Here is a 22,992-nt window from a genome sequence, read left to right on the forward strand (position 1 = left end):
GCAAATTTGCCTGGAGCATTTTATTAATTAACCCCTGGAGTCTCTGGTCAGAGTGTTGGAAGGTAATGCATTTTTCATGAACGCTGTGAATAAAGAACTCTTGAATGTGGCCGCAAGAGGTTAACCATTCAGTAGTCCGTGTGAATCGAGGTCCTGGTTGATTAATTAAAAATAATCTTGCTTACTGTTGACAAGATTAAAATATGAAAAAGTGTAGCTTCAAAACGGAAGTATTTAGAAAGCTTTCCTGATTTTATACATGGTAAAAATGAAGATCAGAGTCCAATCTGTGCAGCTAGTTCCAGCTGCCAAAGGAAGTGTTGGACTTCCATTTCTCAGGTATCTGGCACTGTTCCATGTGGGCATTTTTGGCCTGCCTCATGAAATTAGCTTTCTGTTCTAAGGGGAGGGGAGGCAAAATGCTTTTTTAAGTGTGTGCATTCTATGGGAGCATCTAAAATAGCCTTCTGGATTTCAGTTGCAGTCTGTGAACCCTTTTATGGTTTATCTAATGTTTCGCATGTATGGAGGGAGTAAAATTGCTGGGAGTGGGTTTTTTTGGGGGTATTTTGGACAGGGTGATAGAATTGGTGCTTTGCTATCAGAAGAGCTATTGTTACTCATTCAGGACTGGAATGAGTGGAACCAGAGAATCTACCTATAATTTGTGAAATACAGAGATATGGTGATGTTTTCATTCCTGTTTCATGGAATAAAACAGTACATCATGTCACAACCGCTCATGGCCTCAGATTGAGTTCTTGGCTACTTGAACACATTCAGGTCCCTTGGGGTTCATCATTGTTCTTTTATGCAGTCCCACATTGGGATTGCCCTTGTGCAGGCCAGCCACCAGAGGATCATTCCAGCATTCTCCTTTTTATTTTTATTTAATAAGAATAGAAACACAGCATAAATAAAACATATTAAAAGCTGAGATTACTACAATACAAGAAGGAATCAAATCATGATCTCATTTACAATTAAGACATTTAATACTATTATACCAAAGAAAAAGAAAAAAGTATCTATAATGTTAAATATAATGGCAATTATAAAATGTAATAAGATAACAAAGAGCATTAATTAATGATTATCCTAGTATTTTTATCATAAATCATAAAATTCTTTGACGACAATATTTATATTCACCAGTGTATTAAAATGAGTTATAAAATGATTTAGCTAAAATATTCCCAATATTAAAAATTGAGTTTTCCTCACCATAACAAGAGCCCGTGGCGCAGAGTGGTAATGCTGCAGTACTGCAGTCAAAAGCTCTGCTCACAACCTGAGTTCGATCCTGACAGAAGTTGGTTTCAGGTAGCCGGCTCAAGGTGGACTCATCCTTCCATCCTTCCAAGGTCGGTCAAATGAATACCCAGCTTGCTGGGGGTAAAGGGAAGATGACTGGGGAAGGCACTGGCAAACAACCCCGCAAACAAAGTCTGCCTAGTAAATGTCGAGATGTGATGTCACCCCATGGGTCAGATGACCCGGTGCTTGCACAGGGACCTTTACTTTTTTCCCCCTCACCATATTTGACATATATTCAATACAGTGTATCAATTAAGTTTTTCAAAATTTCTAAATATCATATCAACAAACTCCTTTTCTGTTCCTCATTTTTAGAGGCAATATAAATAATATGCTTTCCATTTGTCTTGGAACCTTTGGTCTTTTATGCACATAATTTGTCATTACTGCATGTTCAGCTAATTTGCTCTTCCAGTCCTCTCGATCTGGGCACTCTTCTGCCTTCCATTTTGCTGCAAATGTAATTCTGGCTGCTGTAATCATATACTTGAACAGTTCTTCTGAAGTTTTAAATATTTTTTTTTTGTTTTGGCTGAAGAAGCTCAATAGCATACTCCTAGCTTCCATTGGAAATTTGATTTTTAAGATTTTCTGAATTTCAGCGTGTATCTCTTTCTAATATTTCTTCGTCTTATTGCAAGTCCTTTGCATATGATAGAAAGTTCCACCCACCTTTTTGAATTTCAAACATTTCCAGCATTCTCTTTAAGCTAAACAACACTTCTGGGGAGCTCCCCCCCCCCGCACAAGTATGCCAGCGATCATTTTCCTGCCCAATGGTCACCTACTTTAATGGAGGGCATTCCCGTTTCCCTCAGTTTGTTTTTGGCCACCATGGTAGGAAGATGAACTTCAAGCACCTCGGAGAGAAACCTCAGTGAGTGTTCAAAAAAAGAAAAGAAAAACCCAAAATAGGGAGCATGTCACAGTGGGCAGGTTCCTTGTACTAGTGACCTCCTTGCCTGCTTTTCTCTGTGGTGCTCCCCTACACTAGTTTGCCTTCCTGAGGGTGCCCCGTGGCCCATCTGCTGGTGGTTCTTGTATGTAGGGCTCCATCACACTCACTCCTTCCCTATTCCGGAATATCTGACCTTACTGGACCAATGCAGGCCATCAGCCCTCCTGGTGTTCTGGGCTCCTTGCAGTCTCTCCTCATGGTGTGCTTGAGCCTGGGAGAGTATGGGCCACCACCCACTTGATGTCCTGGGTCTCTCACAGCCCTTGCTGCCCCAATCGGAGACTCCTTTGGTCCGGTGCTATGTTGGGCCTGGCAGCCTAGCCACCTTCTGGACTGACACTGCTCTCCTCTACCCTGCACTTCCGCCACAGCACTTCTTCCCTCTTTCTTGTTGGCCACTTTTTGTTGGTGCAGGTTGCCAGAGTGGGCCCCGTCCCCCAGTACCCTTCCAGCCCTGCCATATTCACTTTCAACTGGCCCATCAGAGTGCTCTGATGCTGATGGGCCTCATGGGGCTGCTTGGCCAGCTATATATATATATGTTCTTCTAGTGTGCAAACACAACATGACGCAGTGTTGCATTAAAATAATTAACTCTCCTAAATCTGATGACACTTTCCTTGGAATGGATAATTTAAATTGCCTCTGTCATCCTATGCTTCTGAACCTTTCTGTTCTCTCACTATTATGATGTGATATTATGGAAGGTTTCCATATTCCCCAGAGTCCTATATGTAGATTGCTCTTACTGTAATATGGTGTAGAATGCAGCAGTGCTAATGAAGCTAGCAAAATTCTTCTGGGAATGAGATTGTTCCCACTGTTGAATATTTTGCATAGCCTATAGCATTTTTAAAACAAATCATTATTGAAAATAAATAAGAAGTCTCCTGGTATTTGCTTTAACTCTATTCATTGTCAAGCTGACTCCTCAAAGAGCCTCCAAAAGATACTTAATTTAATTAAAGAATAGGAGATTAATAGAGAGAAGAAAAAATGTTTTCAGGATATGTAGAGATGATTTCACATCACCTATAAAAAGACGTTAGTTGCCTGCATATTGTTTACACAAAACCATTATATTTGCATCAAAAATTATAGGATGGAATCTTAACCCCACTCCCCACCCAATCAAACCGTGGTACTGCTTAGTGCATAGACATTCCAGTGAATTTCAGTTACAGAATTATTTCTCTCAAATAACCAGACTTGTACTTAACATTGGTAGGAGGGGGGGAAATGGAAACTCAAAATGTAAGCAGAACTGGAGTAGAAATAGGTGTAACTTTACTATAATTGCATTAGGCTTGGCATTAGATGGCAAAGAACTGGGTGTGTGACTCCCTGCTAGGCTGTTGGTTTCAACTAGAAACAGAATGATGCAAGGAAATAACAGACGTAGGCTATCTGCTGCCTGTAGCCAACCCTTTGATTCTACTGTTTGGTATCCTTTTTGTTTTGTTGCAGTCTGTAAGGAGTTTCTCCTCCTGTGAAGTTCACACGTGTGTATTAAGTACAGTCAAGTTGCTTCCCTATGAATGAATGACCTCTAAAATGTCCTATCGTTAACAGCCTTGCTCAGGTCTTGCAAACTGAGTGACGTTCCCAGGTCCTACTTATCCGGTCCCTGCCCAATGAAAATGAAGAAAACTAAGCACAGAATCTTTTGCAAGACGCAAAATCAAAACAACCAATCTTCCTGCCCCCAAGCTAGTGAAGCCACTGAAGGATGCCCCTCCCAAATCGTTTACTAGCTCTGTCTGATGGCCAGCCAGCAATTGTTAATAGTGATAATAAGCGCAGCCATGCAGCTAGGTCAGTTGTTAGGTAGGGTAGAAGATGTATTTTGAACTGAGGTGAGGGCCAACCCTTTGCTTGAGTGTACAGCTGGGAAGCAGAAAAACTTTATATATCCCTCCAGGCTCACTGCAAAGTTACTTGGGTAAAGGGGTAGGGACTGTGCACTGTAGTATAGATTGTACTGTCTGTTGCTGTAAGTAAGATCCTAGTATGTAAATTTTGTATTGTTTAATACATCATGCTAATGCTTATGCTTTGTTTCAGCTCCGTTTCAGATTTCAGGTTGGTTCCAGGTTTCTGCAATCCAAATCCTATTGCATTGCTTATTGGATGTCTTATCTTGTTGACTGTATTGCCTTAGTGCGTACTCCACCTTGAGCCCAAGTGAGAAAAGCAAACTATAATTATCGTAAATAAATAAAAAGTAGGCAGGACATGAAGCAGTAGGGCTGATGCAGAGGGCCCCATACTACATGGCATATCTGATTAGTCACAGTGTCTGGACAAACTCTACTGCACCCTGAGTATGACCAAGTACCTTCTTGAAGGCAGTAATCGCACTTAGCAAAATAAAATGGGCAGCCCATTCCTGAAGGGGTGGTGGTGGATTCGTGGCGGCTGGGAGTGGTGCAGCTGAGGTGCCTCCACAGAGGCTTCCTGGCCACTGTGGAGAAAATAAAAGCAATTTAAATTGAAAAATGGGGGAAATGCCCCCATATAAAACAGCAAGCGTACACCACCCCAAAAAATGGTGTAGCAATGCTGCAACTTGAGTGGGTGTTCCTGGGGCGAAAGGGGTTAGGATGCTGCCTAAAGGCAGCCCTGCCTTCTGGAAATGCCTCCCAGATTGCTGGTGCGGGGACTTGCACTGTTGAAACGCTGCCAGGAGGCCGTGCCCGTGATGGAGCCCTGCACTGTGGTCTGGTGTTCCGGGCCAGTGTGAATGCCCCCATGCCAGTGTAAGTGCCCCTTATCCAGGGATAAAGGGCACTTATGCCAGTGCGGGGTTACACCGGCTCCTATGCTGATTTGGCCCCCCTTCAGGATTGCACTCTTAGTCAATGAAGGAGATTATAGTAGAGAAATTTGACTTGAATGTTATGCTTAGCATGTTAATCAGAGTTTAATCATGAATATATATTAGACTGAGTATGTATTTATGCCACGAGTTCCTTAGATAATGTATGACCAAGCTAATCTGTATTTATTCATATTCTGTTTAAACGTATATTCAGCTAATAAAGGTCTTGGTTTTTATCTTAGTAAATATTTTGCAATATTAGCCATTGCTGAATTAGGACTCCTTGCTTGAATGTGTATTTAATTATCTATAAGGTTAGCCATTTTTATTAGCATAAATATACAGTGCACTAAATTCAATGATAAGTCGGAATTGTAGATGCTCTGCACATACATAATATTCAGTCAACCATCTTAAAATTCAAATGTAAACATTTGACAAATTCAGCCTGACAAAACCTTTTCTTCTGTCGAGATATCCAAAATGGAACTCATGGGGGATGGTTTTATGATTTGTATAACACTGTTGTTGTATGTAGCAATTTACATGTAGCATGATCAAAGACAGCAGACCCCTGTTCTGAGGAGCAGGTAATCTAAATTTCAATATTGGTGAAGGTGGCAAAGAGTTGGGGGGACTTGAGAGTTCAGGAGGAGGAGGTAAATGTAGCAATACTTATTTAGGTTTTGAACTGGGTAAAGGCGAGGAAAATGCACCCCTCTTCTTAAGGTTGCCAACCTCCAGGTGAGGCCTGGAGATCTCCCAGAACTACAACTGAACTCCAGATGACTGAGATCAGTTCTTCTGAAGAAAAGGGCTACTTTGGAGGGTAGACTGTGCTGAAGTCCCTCTCCTCTCCAAATCTCACCTTCCCCAGGTTCTATCCCCAATTCTCCAGGAATTTCCCAACCAAGAATTAGCAACCCTACTTTCTCCATGCATGCACTGGAGTTGGACGTTGTTCTTGTTCCATAGGATGTGTGCGGATGACGCCTGGAGTTTTCTGAGAATATGGCAGTGCCAGTGATATATGCATGTGTGTGTGTGTGTGTGTGTGTGTAAAGTGCCGTCAGGCTGCAGCCGACTTATGGCGAGGCCTTATGGGGTTTTCAAGACAAGAAACTAACAGAGATGGTTTGCCAGTGCCTTCCTCTGCATGGCAATCCTGGAATTTCTTGGTGGTTTCCCATCCAAATACTCACCAGGGCTGACCCTACTTGGCTTCCAAGATCTGACGAGATCAGGCTAAATCCTGCTGTTTTCTCTCCTGTGATATTTGCATAGGCAGGGCCGGTGCTACCAGTAGGCAAACTAGGCGGTCACCTAGGGTGCAGACCTCAGTGGGGCGCAGAACTGGCCTGAGGGGCACAGTTTTAAACTGATTCGTTTCTTTAAAAAATGCAACTGACAATTTATATTTTTTATTTTAAAATAAGCTATGGAACATAATTAATTATAATGTCTTATAAATTCACATTTTTGAGAACTGCAAAACCAAGCACCTATGATAATATCCTTTAGATTAAAAAACTGCCCAAAATAATCTTACAGAAACCTCTGAAAGAGCATAACATTGTGACTGGATTAATGGATTTCACTTACCAAAAATTTAAACATTGCATGAATATACAGCTTCATGCTACATAATTAAAACTAATCCTTGTTTCATGATGAATAACCTTTGGGCTATAATGTATCTTAAATAGAAAACTATCTTTAGATAGATTTTTCCTCAAAAAGCATTTTATTAAAAAAACTGGATTTAAATTTTAAAAAAACCTATTTAAATTAAAAAATCTGATTTTAAATTTGTTTTAAATATTGATTTTTATCCACCCTGCTTTTTAGGATTTTAGAGTCTGTTTCAAACCAGTTCCATTTGTCAGAAGAGAAATCCAGACAGAAGAGAGGAAGGGAGGTTCTGCAGAATTTCAGAAAGGAAGTGCTGCAGAATTTCAGAAGGGAGGTTGTGAAACGTTTCTGCCAAATTTCAGAAATTTGAGAAAATTTAACTCAGCACAGGCAGGCAAATCTTCTCACACCTTCCTATCCCATGCTAAAGCACCACCCTATGGCGTGTAATGTTAAAAAAAATGCCCTGCAAGGGCTGAAGTTCCAGAAGGGTGCATAGAGGTGTAGTAGAAAGCTATGAAGAGAAACAAAAGAGAAATTCCTTTTCTGAAAGAGAATAAGAGGAATCAATGACTATATAAAAAAAGTGAATTTTGGAAACAGAAATTGCACTTCCTGTAACCGCGCTACTCTCAGGTATGCTAGGGACTTTATGGTGCTCAGCTATCTATGCTGGTACCGGAGAGGATCTTATCTGCCCCGCAGGTAGGACTCTTGGGGGCATTTTTCACGGTAGATTTTGCTTCTGTTTTGCCACGGACTAAAAAAACACACGATTTAAATGTTTTTTTCATGGCCGCGATTTATCCCCATCAATTATCTGTAGTTTTGGTTTTTCATGGGAACAGAGTACGCTGTATTTGACAACGGTTTGGTCTGTCCCTTTTGCAGGAGGCCTCCCCTTCCAACAGGCTCATTGTTTATGCCTGCCCCCAGCTCCGCCCCAATTCCGCCCAGCAGATTACCTTGTGCGGTTCACCAGCCCCAGTGCAAAAAACAAGCACCAGTCCCTCTGGTCTCCTCTATTTTTCTTCCACCCTCGCTCTGTTCTGCTTTTGGAACAGTCAGATTCCAAATTGGGGGGGGGGGCAAGGCAGCGCTTTCCTCAAAGCTTCCCTCTATTTTCTATAGGTGTGGAACCCATTGACCTTTAATGATAGACAGGATTGGGGGGGGCAGGGAATCCATGTGCCCAGAGAAGTGTTTAGCTGAAAGTGGGAATGGCGGGTGGGGGGGGGAGAGGAAAGAAGGCCCCTGGATTGTGCACTGGCCATGATCCGGCCACATTGCATTGTGAGAGACAGGGCTCCTAGCTTGCGCGCCAGCCCCGATCCAGCCAATGTGCATGGCGGGGGGCGGGGGGAGAGGAAAGAAGGCCCCTGGATTGCGCGCCGGCCATGATCCAGCCACATTGCATCGTGAGAGACAGGAGGGCTCCTAGCTTGCGCGCCAGCCCCGATCCAGCCAGTGTGCATGGCGGGGGGGGGGGAGAGGAAAGAAGGCCCCTGGATTGCGCGCCGGCCATGATCCAGCCACATTGCATCGTGAGACACAGGAGGGCTCCTAGCTTGCGCGCCAGCCCCGATCCAGCCAGTGTGCATGGCGGGGGGGGGGGAGAGGAAAGAAGGCCCCTGGATTGCGCGCCGGCCATGATCCGGCCACAGTGCATTGAGAGAGAGGAGGGAGATAAGAGCAGGCTGGCCGCCCCTCTTCAGAAGAGTGATGGGAGGGAGTTTTGCCTTGGGTTTTCCGCTCTCAGGATGCACATTTTTCCCATCCGATTTCTCAAAAATCCCCCCTCCCCTCTGGGGCAGAGGGGCCAACAGCCCCTTCCCTTTAACATCCCCCCCACGGGTCCAGCTGCCCTAGACTGAGCTGCCACCACCCCCAGCGTGCGAGGAGCACATGGCATGGCCCCGCCGGTCTCCCCCTGGAGCCGTCCGTCCGACGTCCCCCTAGGCTTGGAGATGTGGGCCCAGCTCCAAGGCGCATCCCGGGCGAGGGGCAGGGAAGGTGTGCGGGGACGGAGGGAGAGAAGTGCCAGGATTCTAGGCAGGCAGGCAGCAAAAGGGGCGGTATTCTTGTCCGAGCGCGAAACTCCCCCAGCCCATCACCGTTCTTGGGGGAGGAGAAAGGAGACGTCCCGGGGAGCGAAGCAAACATTTTTTCATGGGCATCCGAGCAACAAAACACGCGTCCACAGGAAAGATCGTCTCAAAAGTGGTTTGGATTGCCTCTCTTTTAATGCGGCTTATTTTGCTCAGTGGGGAAAAATACGGATCTCCAGTGAATAACCAAAATTTGACTCCGACGCAAATCAGCATCGAAACAGCAGCAAATTTCCGTGAAGAATACCCCTTGCAGATTGTAGTCATAGTCAGGAATTTCCCCCTCAGCTCTTTCCCATTGATAAGTGGCTTGAGAAGGCAGGTAGCTGAGGAAGTACAATTAATATTATTGGTGGAATTTTAGTTATCTGGTGGAGTTGCCTTTGGGCGTTCTATGTCTTTACCAGTTGTATAGTAGTCAATACAAACTGTAGTTTTGTGACACTTTGAAGATTGCCACACAATAGATATTCTAGCATAAGCTTTCTTGGAATAGCGCCTGCTTCATCAGATGCAAATGAGATCTAATCAAAGGCAGTTTATTGTAAAATACAAATCTGTTTATCTTTGGACTAGTGCCACATTCCTTTTGTATTCACTAAACTTCTGGAACTGATTGGATGATAGAAATTCAGTAGCAAGTGCTGTATTTATTGAGTTCTGACTGCCTTTCAGCTTGAAAGGCACTGTAGCATATCTACAGAGCCATAGGATTTGTGGTTTAAGGAGCATATACTGTGGAATGCTTCAGTTTAGCCTGGAGTTATCAAGTTTACTGTAGCTTTTAAAAATATTTTAAACATGTTATGATGTCCTAATAGCATGCTTTCATTTCTATCAAGAGAAAATCCATGTTTTCTGAAGGTTGTAGCTGTCATTTTTATGAAGCCGACAGAAACCTGCCTTTCTGGTTTATAGTGTTGTTGCTGATCTATAAAGCATGGCTTTATGACTCATTTTGAACAATTCTTTGTTCTCTCTTGAAAGCAGTACTGATGGTATTTCAAATAAACTTGTTCCTTCTCCAAGAATGCAAGCCTCTAGCAAGTTTGATCTTAGTGTGAAGCAGTCTGTGTAACTTTATAAATATCTCCAGTATTAATTGCTCTCTTTCTGACTCTCTCTGATGGAATTTTGTACTTGGACTATTGATAATATTTTTGTTGCAGAAAGTAATTTCCCAGATAATTATGAAGTGACTCTGATGGCTGGCAGTTTCCCTTTATGAAAAGCTGGTGTGTATAGAGTTATATATTATGCATGTGAAGGTGTACTGTAACTACCAAAGTTTCTCTGTCTCATAGTCATTAGCATTAATAATGCACAATATGACAGTTTATCACAAGGTAAAAAAATGAGGTTGCTGAGGCTTGTATGTTAGTAGGCAACAACCTACTATATCAAATGCATTTGATGGAGCTTGTATAGAAGTTAGGTGTATGTTGCAAAGTATGCTGGGAGGGGCACCTGTGAGAAATTTGAAGAAATTAAATTATATTGACTGCTAAAATTACATTTGACTTTTAAAGAAAACAGTGTTAATTTTTAGGAGCCAGGAGTGTTGGCCAACAATGCATATGTCATAGTGTGTGACTTTACACTGGCACAGCAGTTGGTTTGACCTGTCTTATATATTTATTTTCTAGTACAGCAAAACTTGGAGTTCAGCCAAGTCCCCTGTCCCTGGGCCTGGAACAGAATGCTTTAAAGAGATTTATGCAAATAGAGGGCAAGGTATCAGAACTAACAGAGCAGATCACAGGATGGCATTTTGACGGCATATATATGCAGAGCTCATGGGATCAATAGTTAGTAACATGTAAATATTTGTTTGATAGTCTTACAGGATGACTTCAGAGCATATGATAATAATTTCTTGTAATTGAGATTTCAGTTGAAGACCAGTGTGTCTGTTTCTAACTAATAGCCTCCTGTGGTACACAAAGCCAGCTGAATGCATGACTGCCACTGTGGAGCTTACAAAGGACTAAAACACTTGTATGAAAAGGCTCTGTACATTCTTTCCCACAGAAGTCAACGAAAGGGTCGGTTGTCCTAGGCTACGTATTCCGGCATTTAAACCTTGTGGAGATAGATTACTTTGGACTCCGTTACTGTGACAGAAGTCACCAGACGGTGAGTAAAACCACAATAGATTAGATTTTCCTGTGGTAAATGTTACCCTGTTGGTGACCCCTTTTTCAGTCATGTTTTAAAGCGTCATAGTTTGTCAGCAGCCTTTCATGCTTATGTACAAGCAAAGGGAAAAAAAGGGGGGGAATTGAACAAATTTGTCTGTTTATAGGTACGTGTGACACTATCCCCCATGGTGTATAATAAAATACTGCAGAAAATGGAATGATCAAAGTAGAGGACAATTCAGTAAAAACATGTTAATACTTACAATAAGCAGTGGGATAGACTGCAGCACTGTTATAAAAGTACCCTCCTGAACCTCAATAAGCAAGTGGGACATAGTGGTTGGACTAGAATCTGGGAAAGCCAGGTTCAAATGTGCACTCACCAAGAAACTCACTAGGTCACCTTGGGCCTGTCACTGTTTCTCAGCCTAACTTATAAAGTTGCTGTGAGGATAAAATGGAAGAGGGAAGGAAGAGAACCATATATGCCACCCTGAGTTTCTTGGAGGAAGGGCAGAATAAAAATGCACTAAATAAATCAGTTTGTCGTTTCTGAATACATCAGACTTGCATTATATGGCTCTAGCTTGGCAGTTTTCCCTGTGATGGCTTTGGTGCCAAACCTCTGGAATGATTACTATATTAGGCTCTGTTGAAGCCATAGTTGTATTTTCAAGTGGAATTTATTCCTGGGTTAGTGTCAAAGGCACATGGACTGAACTGAACCGAAGAGTCATATGTGTAGGTGTGTAGGTGTGACATACTGCCGAAACAGTAGGTAGAATTTTACAAGATCCTGTTTCTATTGTAAATCCCTGAGGCCTGATTCTCTGACTCAAAATGAAGTGTTGACATCATATACTTTAGTGATGAAACTGAGACATGGAGATTAAGCTGCTTGGCCGTGGTCTCTCCATCTCCCTCATGCTCACTCTTGTTCACTCACTCTGTCTCTTGCTGAGATGGAAATTCAGCCAAGACCTTACAAGTTCCAGTGTATTGTCTCAGCGAACCCTTGTTAATTAACTTTTGATTATTTGAAGAAATGATTGCTTTGAAAATGGAGATACTCAGCATTTCTGAGAGCAAGCAACACTTTGCACAACATACAGTAGCTTTTTCCTTTTTAGAGTGTCTTGGTCTGATTCTCACTTCCAACAAAGTTGGAGGCAGGTTTGGACACTATGGGCTTTTCCACATTCTCATTTTCCTTGTTTGCAAGTTCCTGTTTCTTCAGGGGGGGTTTTCTGTTCAGTATGTATTTTGCTCCCTCTAGTGGTCGATTCAATATTACACAGGTTTATGCCTAGCATAACTGCCTGCAGATTTAAACTGCAGGGTTTTACTCTGGACATAAACTGGTGTAATATCAAATCGACCACTAGAGGGAGCAAGACACATGCAGAACAGACCCGCCCCCCCCGAAACAGGAAGTAACAAGCAAATAAAATGTGAATGCAGAAAAGCCCTTTGTTTGGAAGACATGGGAATTCATACATTGGCCCCAATCTAGTGAAACTGTTTTGTGCACACTTCCTGATATTACAGAGTCGCCCCACATAAGAGTCAGGACCAGGCATATATAGCCCCAGTAAGATCATTGGCAGTTGTCTATAAGGAAATGAGAATGGGGTGATGGAGTGATTGAATCCATTGTTACCCCATTAGTCAGTCTCCATTTTAGTTGGGGGAATTAGCACGGAAGACTTAAATTTGCAAGAGGCTGGGGTACAGGTTCTTTTACAGCAGCTTTTACGCAGATGTCCCTTTTTGGAAAACTCTTAAATAAAGAAGCGTTGGTTTCCAAATTAAATGGATTTTTATTGGAAATAGTTTGAAACACACACAGCAAAAATCACACACTTGATTCACACAAGAGCCTAAGAAATAAAAGGATGGAGGGGTTGGATATGAGGGTTGAGGGTGATACTTACCAATCTAGAAGAAATGTGTTGGCTGGATGATAGCAGCGCTAAGAGGCAGAGAAACTAACCAATGTCTCTTGGAAATCAAAAGAACCTTACACAGACATAAGGGGTGGATGACAGATCCAAGAAACACGCACACAGCATGAATTGCAAAAAAGCCAACACTTATAGCAAAAATGGGCCCTGAGGCTGCATGAGGTAACTGGCAAAAACAATGGACTTGCCAGGAACAAAAAGGTTAATTTCTCCAGTGGCAGGGATATTAGAGTATGAAAGAGCATGAGGTCGTGTCAACATGGAAGACTACCCGAGCTTGCCCGATTGAGTACCAGAGATGACTTTAGTATAGAATTTTAGATGTACGAAGATGCTTGTGAGGTTTTCCCAGGGAAGGAGTGGACAGGAGATGGCTGGCTTAATCTCCTCTGTATGTTAGATGAGGCTGGAGGGTGATTCAGTTAGGCAAAAAAGGACTAGTTCAGAGTTCTCTGAATAGCTCCTAATTTTCTGATGGGATTACAGGTTTTTCCTATCAGCTCCAGGTGTCTGCTCAGAGCACTTCATTAACTATGCGAGGGCGTCTATTTACTGCCTATTATTCTTAGCCTTGCACACCTCAAGGTCAGGGAAATGCAAACAACCCATCACTGTCTGACAGCATCCAAGGCTTTACACAGAATACAAAGATGGAGTCCAGAGCACTGGATTCCTGGTTCAGCTTTGTGCAGCAGTGCCCTACTTCCCATGTTAGCCTTGGCCCTATACACTTCATGGTATACCAGGTTGCTGGGACAGATATAGGGCCAACACCATCTTTTTGCCCCACTTTCACCAGCATCTCAACCTAGATTCTTGTGGGAAGGCTGTGTATTGGTGATATTTCAGGACTGTAGTATCTGGCTCCTGAGTCAGCTGGAGGGTATGGCTGCCTGGTACAATAGGAGTTCAGGGTCATGCTAGCACCAGATTTTTGTGAAGTAAGCCCCTAGTCTGACATAAGAGATTAATAATTGGCACTGTGTGTATTGTCTCTTATTTTTTACACATCGAATAAGAAAAATCAATTCCATTCCTTGGTAGATGAAAATCTTACCATCTCTAGCAGAAACATAATAAGGCTATTTTTCTGGCTAATTCAGATTTTCACCCACTGTGTGGTGTTCCCAGCAATTGTGCACCTCACAATATCACACCTTCTTCCCCCTCCCCCATATTTCTGGTACAGTGCTAAAGAGAATGGCCAAATTTGCCCTATGTATCAGGAGTATAAGTCACTTTATCTTTAACTAATACTTGTTAAAACACTTTATTGATTATATTTATATAACGCTCTTCAGTTCAAGTGTTCTTATAATAGTGTATTTAAAAAGGTTAATCAAAACCTTAAAAAATCCAAAGCTAGTAACCTAGAAGAGTAAATAAAAGCGCTCTTCACGAATGAAGCTTGATTCAAGCACGATCTTCCTGTCTCTCCTCCCTCTGCTAATCTCAGCAATGGCAGTTGGAAACTGGAAGCTTAATTATATAACATTATATATCCTAATTCAGTATTATACATTCTAGTGTGTTACATATTCTAATAAACATAATAGACAAATTCTTTTATAATGCGCTAAAAGTACTTTAGAGTGAAATGAAGTTCAGTGTAATTCTGTGTGAGATTTCTGGGAGAATCCGCACACAGTCAAACAACAAGTTATGCCATCATTTTAATACAATATTTCTTTTTGTATGCCTGCCATTTTTGACCTCTATCCTTATTATCATCGTTATTATATTCCATTTATTTATGTAGTTATTCCCATCTAGAAAAACAGTGTTTGGTCTTTGGCTTTTGTGATACTTTATCGTTAGACTTAGAGCCCGTTCCTGAGACTTGCAGTGGCCGGGGACGGCGTGGCTGAGGCGCTGCTGTGGCACCTCCAGAGAGGTTTTCCAGCCACTGCAAGGCTTAACCCCCCCTTTTAAAAACAAAAATTCAAAAATGAGGAAAAATGCCCCATTGAAAACAGCAATGCTGCACCAGGAAAAACCGTGATAAGAGGCCTCTTATTCCATTATAAGAGGCCGCTTACACTGGCGGCGGGGTCATGCTGCCTCCAGAGAACTTTCAGTCCCCCGCCTCAGGAATGCACTGCAAGTGGGCCAACACAAAAGCCAGTGTTCCCAGGGAAGTAAGGAGTTAGCTGCTCCACCCTCCATTCATTCTGGCAGGGTTGCTACAGAGCACCCATGCAAGCGCTCTTACAGGGAGTACAGAAGAACAGGAGAACTTAAGAACATAAGAAAGGCCCTGCTGGATCAGACCAAGGCCCATCAAGTCCAGCAGTCTGTTCACACAGTGGCCAAGCAGGTGCCTCTAGGAAGCCCCACAAACAAGACGACTGCAGCAGCACCATCCTGCCTGTGTTCCACCCTACCCAAAATAATAGGCATGCTCCTCTGATACTAGAGAGAATAGGTATGCAGCATGACTAGTATCCATTCTAACTAACAGCCATGAATACCTCTCTCCTCCATGAATATGTCCACTCCCCTCTTAAAGCCCTCCAAGCTGGCAGCCATCACCACATCCTGGGGCAGGGAGTTCCACAATTTAACTATGCGTTGTATGAAAAAATACTTCCTTTTATCTGTTTTGAATCTCTCACCCTCCAGCTTTAGCAGATGACCCCGTGTTCTAGTATTATGTGAGAGGGAGAAAAACATCTCCCTGTCCACTCTTTCCAAACCATGCATAATTTTATAGACCTCTATCATGTCTCCCTTCAGCCGCCTTCTTTCCAAGCTAAACAGCCCTAAGCGTCTTAACCGCTCCCCGTAGGACAGTTGCTCTAGTCCCCTAATCATTTTGGTTGCTCTTTTCTGCACCTTCTCAAGCTCTGTAATATCTTTTTTGAGGTGTGGTGACCAGAACTGTACACAGTATTCCAAGTGTGGTCTCACCATAGATTCGTACAAGGGCAGTATGATATCAGCAGTTTTATTCTCTATTCCTCGTCTAATTATAGCCAGCATGGAATTTGCCTTTTTTACAGCAGCCGCACACTGGGTTGACATCTTCATTGAGCTATCCACTATCACCCCAATATCCCTTTCTTGGTCTGTCGCTGCCAGCACAGATCCCATCAGTGTATATGTGAAGTTGGGATTTTTTGTCCCAATATGCATCACTTTACACTTACATTGAATCTCATTTGCTATTTTAATGCCCATTCTTCCAGTATGCAGAGATCCTTCTGGAGCTCTTCACAGTCCGATATTTTTTTAACCACCCTAAATAATTTGGTGTCATCTGCAAACTTGGCCACTTCACTGTTTAACTCCAACTCCAGGTCATTGATGAACAGGTTGAAAAGCTCCGGTCCCAACACAGATCCCTGAGGCACCCCACTGCTCACATCCCGCCATTGTGAGAACTGACCATTGATTCCTACTCTCTGCTTCCTATTTTTCAGCCAGTTCTCAATCCATAAGAGGACTTGTCCTCTTATCCCATGACTATGAAGTTTGCTTAGCAGTCTTTGGTGGGGGACTTTGTCAAAAGCTTGTTGGAAATCCAAATACACAATATCCACAGGCTCATTCCTGTCCACATGCTTATTGACGCTTTCAAAAAACTCTAATAGGTTAGTGAGACAGGACCTACCCTTACAGAAGCCATGTTGGGTTTTGCCCAGCAGACCTTGCCCTTCTATATGCTTGACAATTCTATCTTTAATCATGCTTTCCACTAATTTACCCGGAACAGACGTTAAGCTAACTGGCCTGTAATTTCCTGGGTCCCCCCTGGAACCTTTTTTATAAATGGGTGTTACATTGGCCATTCTCCAGTCCTCTGGTACAGAGGCTGATCTAAGGGACATATTACATATCTTTGTTAGAAGTTCAGCAATTTCCCATTTGAGTTCTTGAAGAACTCTAGGATGAATACCGTCTGGTCCCTGTGACTTGTTAGTGTGCAGTTTGTCTAGATGTTCTAGGACTTCCTGCCTTGTTACCAAGGCAGTGCTTGGTGGATGTAACTGAATGCTTTTAATGACGCACATGGACTGGGGTTGGCGTATTGCACATGTATAAGCGAGTTGAAACTTGGAGGGTGTGTGTGTGTGTGTGCTTGACCTAGTTTCAACGGGACAAAATTGTGTGTGTGTATGCTTGAAACGAGAGAGCGATGTGGTGATTCTGCAAATAGAAGTCCAGAATCCATTTTTCTTTATTCCGCCATAATAGATCAGCAGAAGGAGCCAACTAAACAGGCAGTGACTCTGCCAAAGTGGACAGGGAAAGGAAAAGGAACAGTGTGTCAGATTCTGAGTGTTGTGGTACGATAGGTATTTTGATGATTGGCATAACAGTGAATGGAACATTTTGAACCTAGTTAATGATTTCTTACATAAAGAGTCCAGAGGGTTTGACCTAAACTTGACCCAGTGTGGTTCTTTTAACAAAATAGAGGGGGTTTTTTTGTCTTAAAGAGTGTTAATGATAAAAGTGTGTAAGTGGAATGTACAGGTTTTTGTGTGTGTGTGGCTTTACCACCGAACAGTTCAAAATGTACAAATTCTGTCTACATTTAAAGAAACCATACTGTACATTTCTACACCCTCTGCTCATACAACCGTATGCTTTTCAAATCAGACCCCTGTCTCACACTTTAGCTAAAACGGTTTTATGTCGTGTGGGCCTCAGTGATGTGGTGGTTGAGCTCTCCACACTGAGCCTCTTTCGCCGCTCCCTCAGGTAAAATTCGGGTTCAGGTTTATTGGGCCCAATTTTTTCGGGGAAACCCGGAATAAGCTGAATTCCCATATTGGTTAATATGGGAATTTGGTTTATTTTCGGGTTTCCCAAACAAATTCGGCCCTAGGGGGGCATTTTTTGAGATAGAGCCTCAAAACTTGCAGGGTAGCTTGCAGGGACTCTCCTTGCAAGACCCTCAAGTGTGGTGAAGATTGGGTCGGGGGGTCTGAAGTTATGGGGTCTGGAAGAGGTCGCCGCCTCCCGCCTCCATACACAAGCAGGAAGGTAAGAGTCAAATTCTCTGTTGGTTCGCTAATCGGCTAATGCTTGTCTATGGAGGAGGGAAGGGCGGCCTCTCCAGAGCCCATAACACTGGACCCCTGACCCAGTCTTCACAAAACTTTGGGGTTCATGCAAGGAGAGTCCCTGAAACCTACCCTGAAAATTTGGGACCTCTACCCCCAAAAATGCTCCATAGGAGCTTCTCAAAAAATCCCCATTGGTTAATATTGTGAGAACTTTCAATCAGCCTACTTTCGCTACATAAATGCAATCCTGCTAAAGTAGGCTGATTGAAAGTTCTCACAATATAAACCAATGGGGATTTTTTGTGAGGCTCCTGTGGGGCCATTTTTGGGGGTAGAGGTCCCAAATTTTCAGGGTAGCTTTCAGGGACTCTCCTTGCATGATTCCCAAAGGTTGGTGAAGATTGGGTCAGGGGGTCAGGTGGTATGGGCTCTGGAGAGGTTGCCCCTCCCTCCATAGAAAAGCATTAGCCGATTTGCGAACCAACAGAGAATCTGACTCTTACCTTCCTGCTTGTGTATGGAGGCAGGAGGGGGCGACCTCTTCCAGACCCCATAACTTCGGACCCCCGACCCAATCTTCACCAAACTCGGGGGTTCTTGTAAGGCGAGACCCTACAAGCTGCACTGCAAGTTTGGGGGCTCTACCTCAAAAAATGCCCCCCAGGAGCTTCGCTAAGCCTGGGGAGAACCCGAAAAAGCCGAAAAATTACCTGGTTTTTTCAGGAATGGCCAATTTGGCTTTGACTTTCTCCCCAGGTTTTGGAATTCAGTAAACCCGAACCCGAAATGTACCAAAATGGTTTTTCTGGGCTTATTTTCGGTTCTGGATTATCAATATTCTCAGCCCTAGTTATGACACTTTTTGTCCTAAACCAGTGCACCTGTGAGAGAGGCTGGCCTACTTCAGACTTTCACAGTGCTCTGTGCACCCATATTCTGTTAAGAAGATGGCAACTTTCCACAAATCTGATTCCTTGTTTCTCTCCTTCCATCCCATAGTTAGAGGAAGAAAGACTTCTAAAGCATCAGTGAACAAGTGGTTGAGAAACTGTATTCACATAGCTTATGATTCCATGTGTCTCATGCCATCGGAAGGTATCACTGCTCTCTTCATTGGGGGTTACGCTGCCAACACTACCTTCAATAAGAATGCTTCCATTGCAGAAACTTACAAAGCAGTAACTTGGGCTTCATTGTCTATGTTTTTCCAACACTACAAATTGAACACCTTGGCTGATTTCTTGGCTAGTGCAGCATTTGGGTGAAGGGTGATCCAGCAAATCCTATAAAAACTGATGTCTTCTTCATTTTGTGCTGGTTTGAAACATCCCATTTATCAAAATTATGTTCTCTGTTACCAGGGGAGAACAAAACATTGGAATTTACCTTGAAAATTCCTTTAGAACTCAGAGGACATCATTTTGTTCTATCTTGTTTAAGGGAAACAGGGGCACCTGAGAGTCGGATCAAGGCACCTGTCCTTATCTTTCTTCACCATATATATTTCTTCTTCTTACAATGTCATTTTGTTACATTACTTTTGAGGCCTGTTGCCTCTCTGCTATTTTTTTCTTGGTTCTACATATTTAACTTTTCTAAATAGGCATAAGTAGTTTTTCCCCGAAAGACTGCTTGTACAGCTATAGAAGCCTCCAAATGGTCTTGGTGGGCCCTTCTTCTAAGGCAGAGACAAAATGCAATAAACATCTTGCATCTCTAGGATTATGGGAAGTACCCATTCATCAAAATGATGTAAGTTCCTTCTACTCAGAGGACAACACTCCATTTATTGGAGCCCTGAATGTTAGTCTAGCTTTACAGTATTTGGGACCAACCAAGATACTCTTTGTATAACTTCATAGTAGGCTGTTCTATAGTAACTGTAGTTTGGATTAAGCTGATGATATTTTTAAAGAGAAAAGCTATGGCGCTTATATATATATATGTGTGTGTGTGTGTGTGTGTATAATATATGTATATCTGCCACAACAAAATGACAATTTCTGTTAATATTCTCACAGTACTGGCTGGATCCTGCAAAGACCCTTACAGAACATAAGGAACTCATAAACAGTATGTATATAATTTGTCCTTTTTAGACAATGGGGATGGAGAGGTGCAGAAAACACAATACGTGCAAATCAGGCATCCTTGAGTGTGGAAGTTTGCTTAGAGATGTGAAGGTCAAGAAAGAAACTTGAAAAAAACAGGGGAAAAACATGTTTCCTATAGGACTTTCATTTTTTTTTCTTATGAAAAATAAGAAATTTTGGGATTCAGTGAAAAAGAACTATGAAATATTTTACACTTTCGTAATGAATAAAATAATTTAACGCAAAGTCTTAATTGCTCAGAATTTGTAGTATGAAGATTTTTGTTTAAGACAATCTACACATTAGAAAATGATAATTTTGTCCATAATCAATTAATATAATACAATAAGGACAATAAGTACACTATTGGATAGAAGTGTACCTGACATGGCATAGTGGACGCAACAACAAAATGGCTGCCACAAAATGGCTGCTGCAGGAGGCGGAGCCATCCACAAAATCATTGCCACATCTTAACTTCAGTAACACGGTGTAGATCCTTGTACTGTGGTGGCAGCTGCTGCCAAAGAAACATTTAAATTAATCTGCATAGCCAGTCAGAAGCCTTGCTGGGCAAAAGCCCTACCTACTTCCTAAAAGTACTTGGCAGGCACCAGAAAAGTTGTTGGCATGTGCCATGGTGCCCACGGGCACCACATTGGGGACCCCTGCTCTGAATCCTTATGTCACATCCCCTGAACTCCACTTCCCCCAGAATCTCCTGGAATTTGCCAGTACACAGCTGCACCCATACTGAGGTGCACTGATATTTTCATGTCTAGCTATCACAAAGCTGCATGCACTGAGTGCTAAAACTTCTATAGATTTCTGTGGTTCAGGTAATGTTTTTTTGAAGGTGCTAAATGAGGGTTTGGATCCAAAGGTATACTTTTGCCAGCATGATGACAGTTGGTGGTAGAAACGGGGTCATTTTTAGCAATTCTCTCAGGATCAGAATATGAAGCTGGGGGTGCTCAGTGGAAGGAAGCAGAAGCTCTGCTATACTAATGGTTATTAGTATCTTACCTAAGAATTTTATACAATATGGCACAAACTTTGGTTTGAATTTTTTATATTTACTTTTTAGAGAGGGCCAAGAGCTGTGGCAAGTGACTCCAGAATTGTAGCAAGCACAGTTCTTGGGTGTCCCATGCTCCAAATGAACCAGTTCTCAGTCTTTTGAATTAATCAGTATTGTGCTAATAAGAATTCAAACATCCCAATTTCAACAAACAAAAACAACCCTAATAAAACCTCATCCTAAAACATTTCCTTTCTGAGCTCTTACTTCAATAATAATTAAAAATAATTAAGCAGAAATTTCCAAATATGGAATATGAAACAGATTTGGAAAGAGGCTCTTCATTCATTTATCTTGTATATAGGTCCTAAAGGACTTTGTTGTTTCAAGTTCAGCTTAATTGTATCCAAGCAAGCAGTCAGGCTGGTTGGGAATAAGAGAGGTTATAGGGTCTTCATGATCCCCGCAGTGGCATGAGCGCAGTTTGTGCTTGCCTGAGTGTATAAATACATGCCTGTGCAAGTTAAAAGTGTAAAACCCAGCAGAACAATATGTTCCTGTAGATTATCAAACCAATACAAAATATGGTGACCAGCTGAGCTCTAGGGGGGTGGGGGGACAATGTAATTAACATGGTGATCTCACTTCCAGGTTCATGCCAGAAGTGACATTGCAGTGTTGATGTGATGCTGACTTCCCCCCCCCCATCCCCAGAGGGGAGGCCCCCTAGCGTCTAATAAATAAACTGCATCAAAATTAGATCCTGTCCCCTAAGCCTGATACTGTGCAACTCCCGTTAGTCTCATGAAGGCTTTGGTGGGAACCATTGTTAAAGGATTGCAGCCCCTGCAATTTTACAAGAAGAAAACCAGGAATCCACAGAAACTTTGCCAAGTATTCTCAATTCTGTGTGAAAGATGCTTGGGTATTTAGGTGGTATCAATTACTTTAAAGCACTAAGATCAGTGGATTACTCTAGTTTTTGAATTGTTTCCCAGGGGAAAAAGGAAGGTGGTATAGCTGCTCATACTGTATATAACAAAGTCTGCAGTCCAGTGCACACTATCTTCTGTGGGGCTTTGTGAAAACAGTTGATACTTCCTTCCAAGTAAATGTGTTTTGTTTTGCTGTATGTATACATAATATAATGTGCAAATGAACATTGTTTATGAATACTTAAAAATTAATGAATTTTCTTATTTCTAATAGCTGGTCCGCCATATACATTGTATTTTGGAGTTAAATTCTATGCAGAAGATCCTTGCAAACTGAAGGAAGAAATTACCAGGTATAGTATAAATAACATCAGCCATTAGGGATACTTTCTGAAGTAATAAAAATGGGTGGATCTTCATTTTTAAAAGACAGCATGAGCAAGCAATTTAATACTATAGTTTTCATTGCTTGTTACGCAACTTTTTAAACTTTGTATTGGTTGTGGTAGGGAAGTTTTCTTCCCATTTGGTTCATTCAGGTTTGTATTTTGTCATGATGGAACTTCTAAAGAGAGTAAAAATGAAAGCTATAGGATAACAACTCTAACATAGCTTTAAGGAATAATTTCTGGATGTGCATTTATTTTCAAAATTGAATAGTCCATCCAAAATATCACACCGTTCTATAATAAAAGGTTCCCATATTATGCTGTATAGTGCAGTAATTCAAGCCATTATTCAGCTTCATAAAGACGATATGATAATCAGATGCTGATTGTGCTGCCTTTAAAGTAGATTTTTATTTAGTATGTAGTCTTCTTCCTGTTCCAGCAGATGCATCATGTATGCAGATCTGTGGTGGATAACCAAAAGCCTGTCATGTGAGTGACAACAGATCACATCTAATAAAATCATGTATATATAAAACTGTGTCTGTTACTTAGGGTAGCCAGGTCTCCAGCTATGGCAGCAGACTTCCCAGCAGCC

General features: G+C 42.2%; 1 protein-coding gene across 1 annotated transcript in view; it reads left to right on the forward strand.

The window, feature by feature from the left end:
• The window catches only part of EPB41L4A (erythrocyte membrane protein band 4.1 like 4A), a 118,138-nt gene that overhangs the window by 42,505 nt on the left and 52,641 nt on the right, over positions 1-22,992 (forward strand). The window contains exons 2-4 of the mRNA XM_056848244.1: positions 10,868-10,972; positions 19,978-20,029; positions 22,280-22,358. Coding sequence (XP_056704222.1) covers positions 10,868-10,972; positions 19,978-20,029; positions 22,280-22,358 — 236 coding nt within the window. The remainder of the gene's footprint in view (positions 1-10,867; positions 10,973-19,977; positions 20,030-22,279; positions 22,359-22,992) is intronic.

The sequence above is a fragment of the Euleptes europaea genome, chromosome 4, assembly GCF_029931775.1.
Source record: "Euleptes europaea isolate rEulEur1 chromosome 4, rEulEur1.hap1, whole genome shotgun sequence".
Taxonomy (NCBI): Eukaryota; Metazoa; Chordata; class Lepidosauria; order Squamata; family Sphaerodactylidae; genus Euleptes; species Euleptes europaea.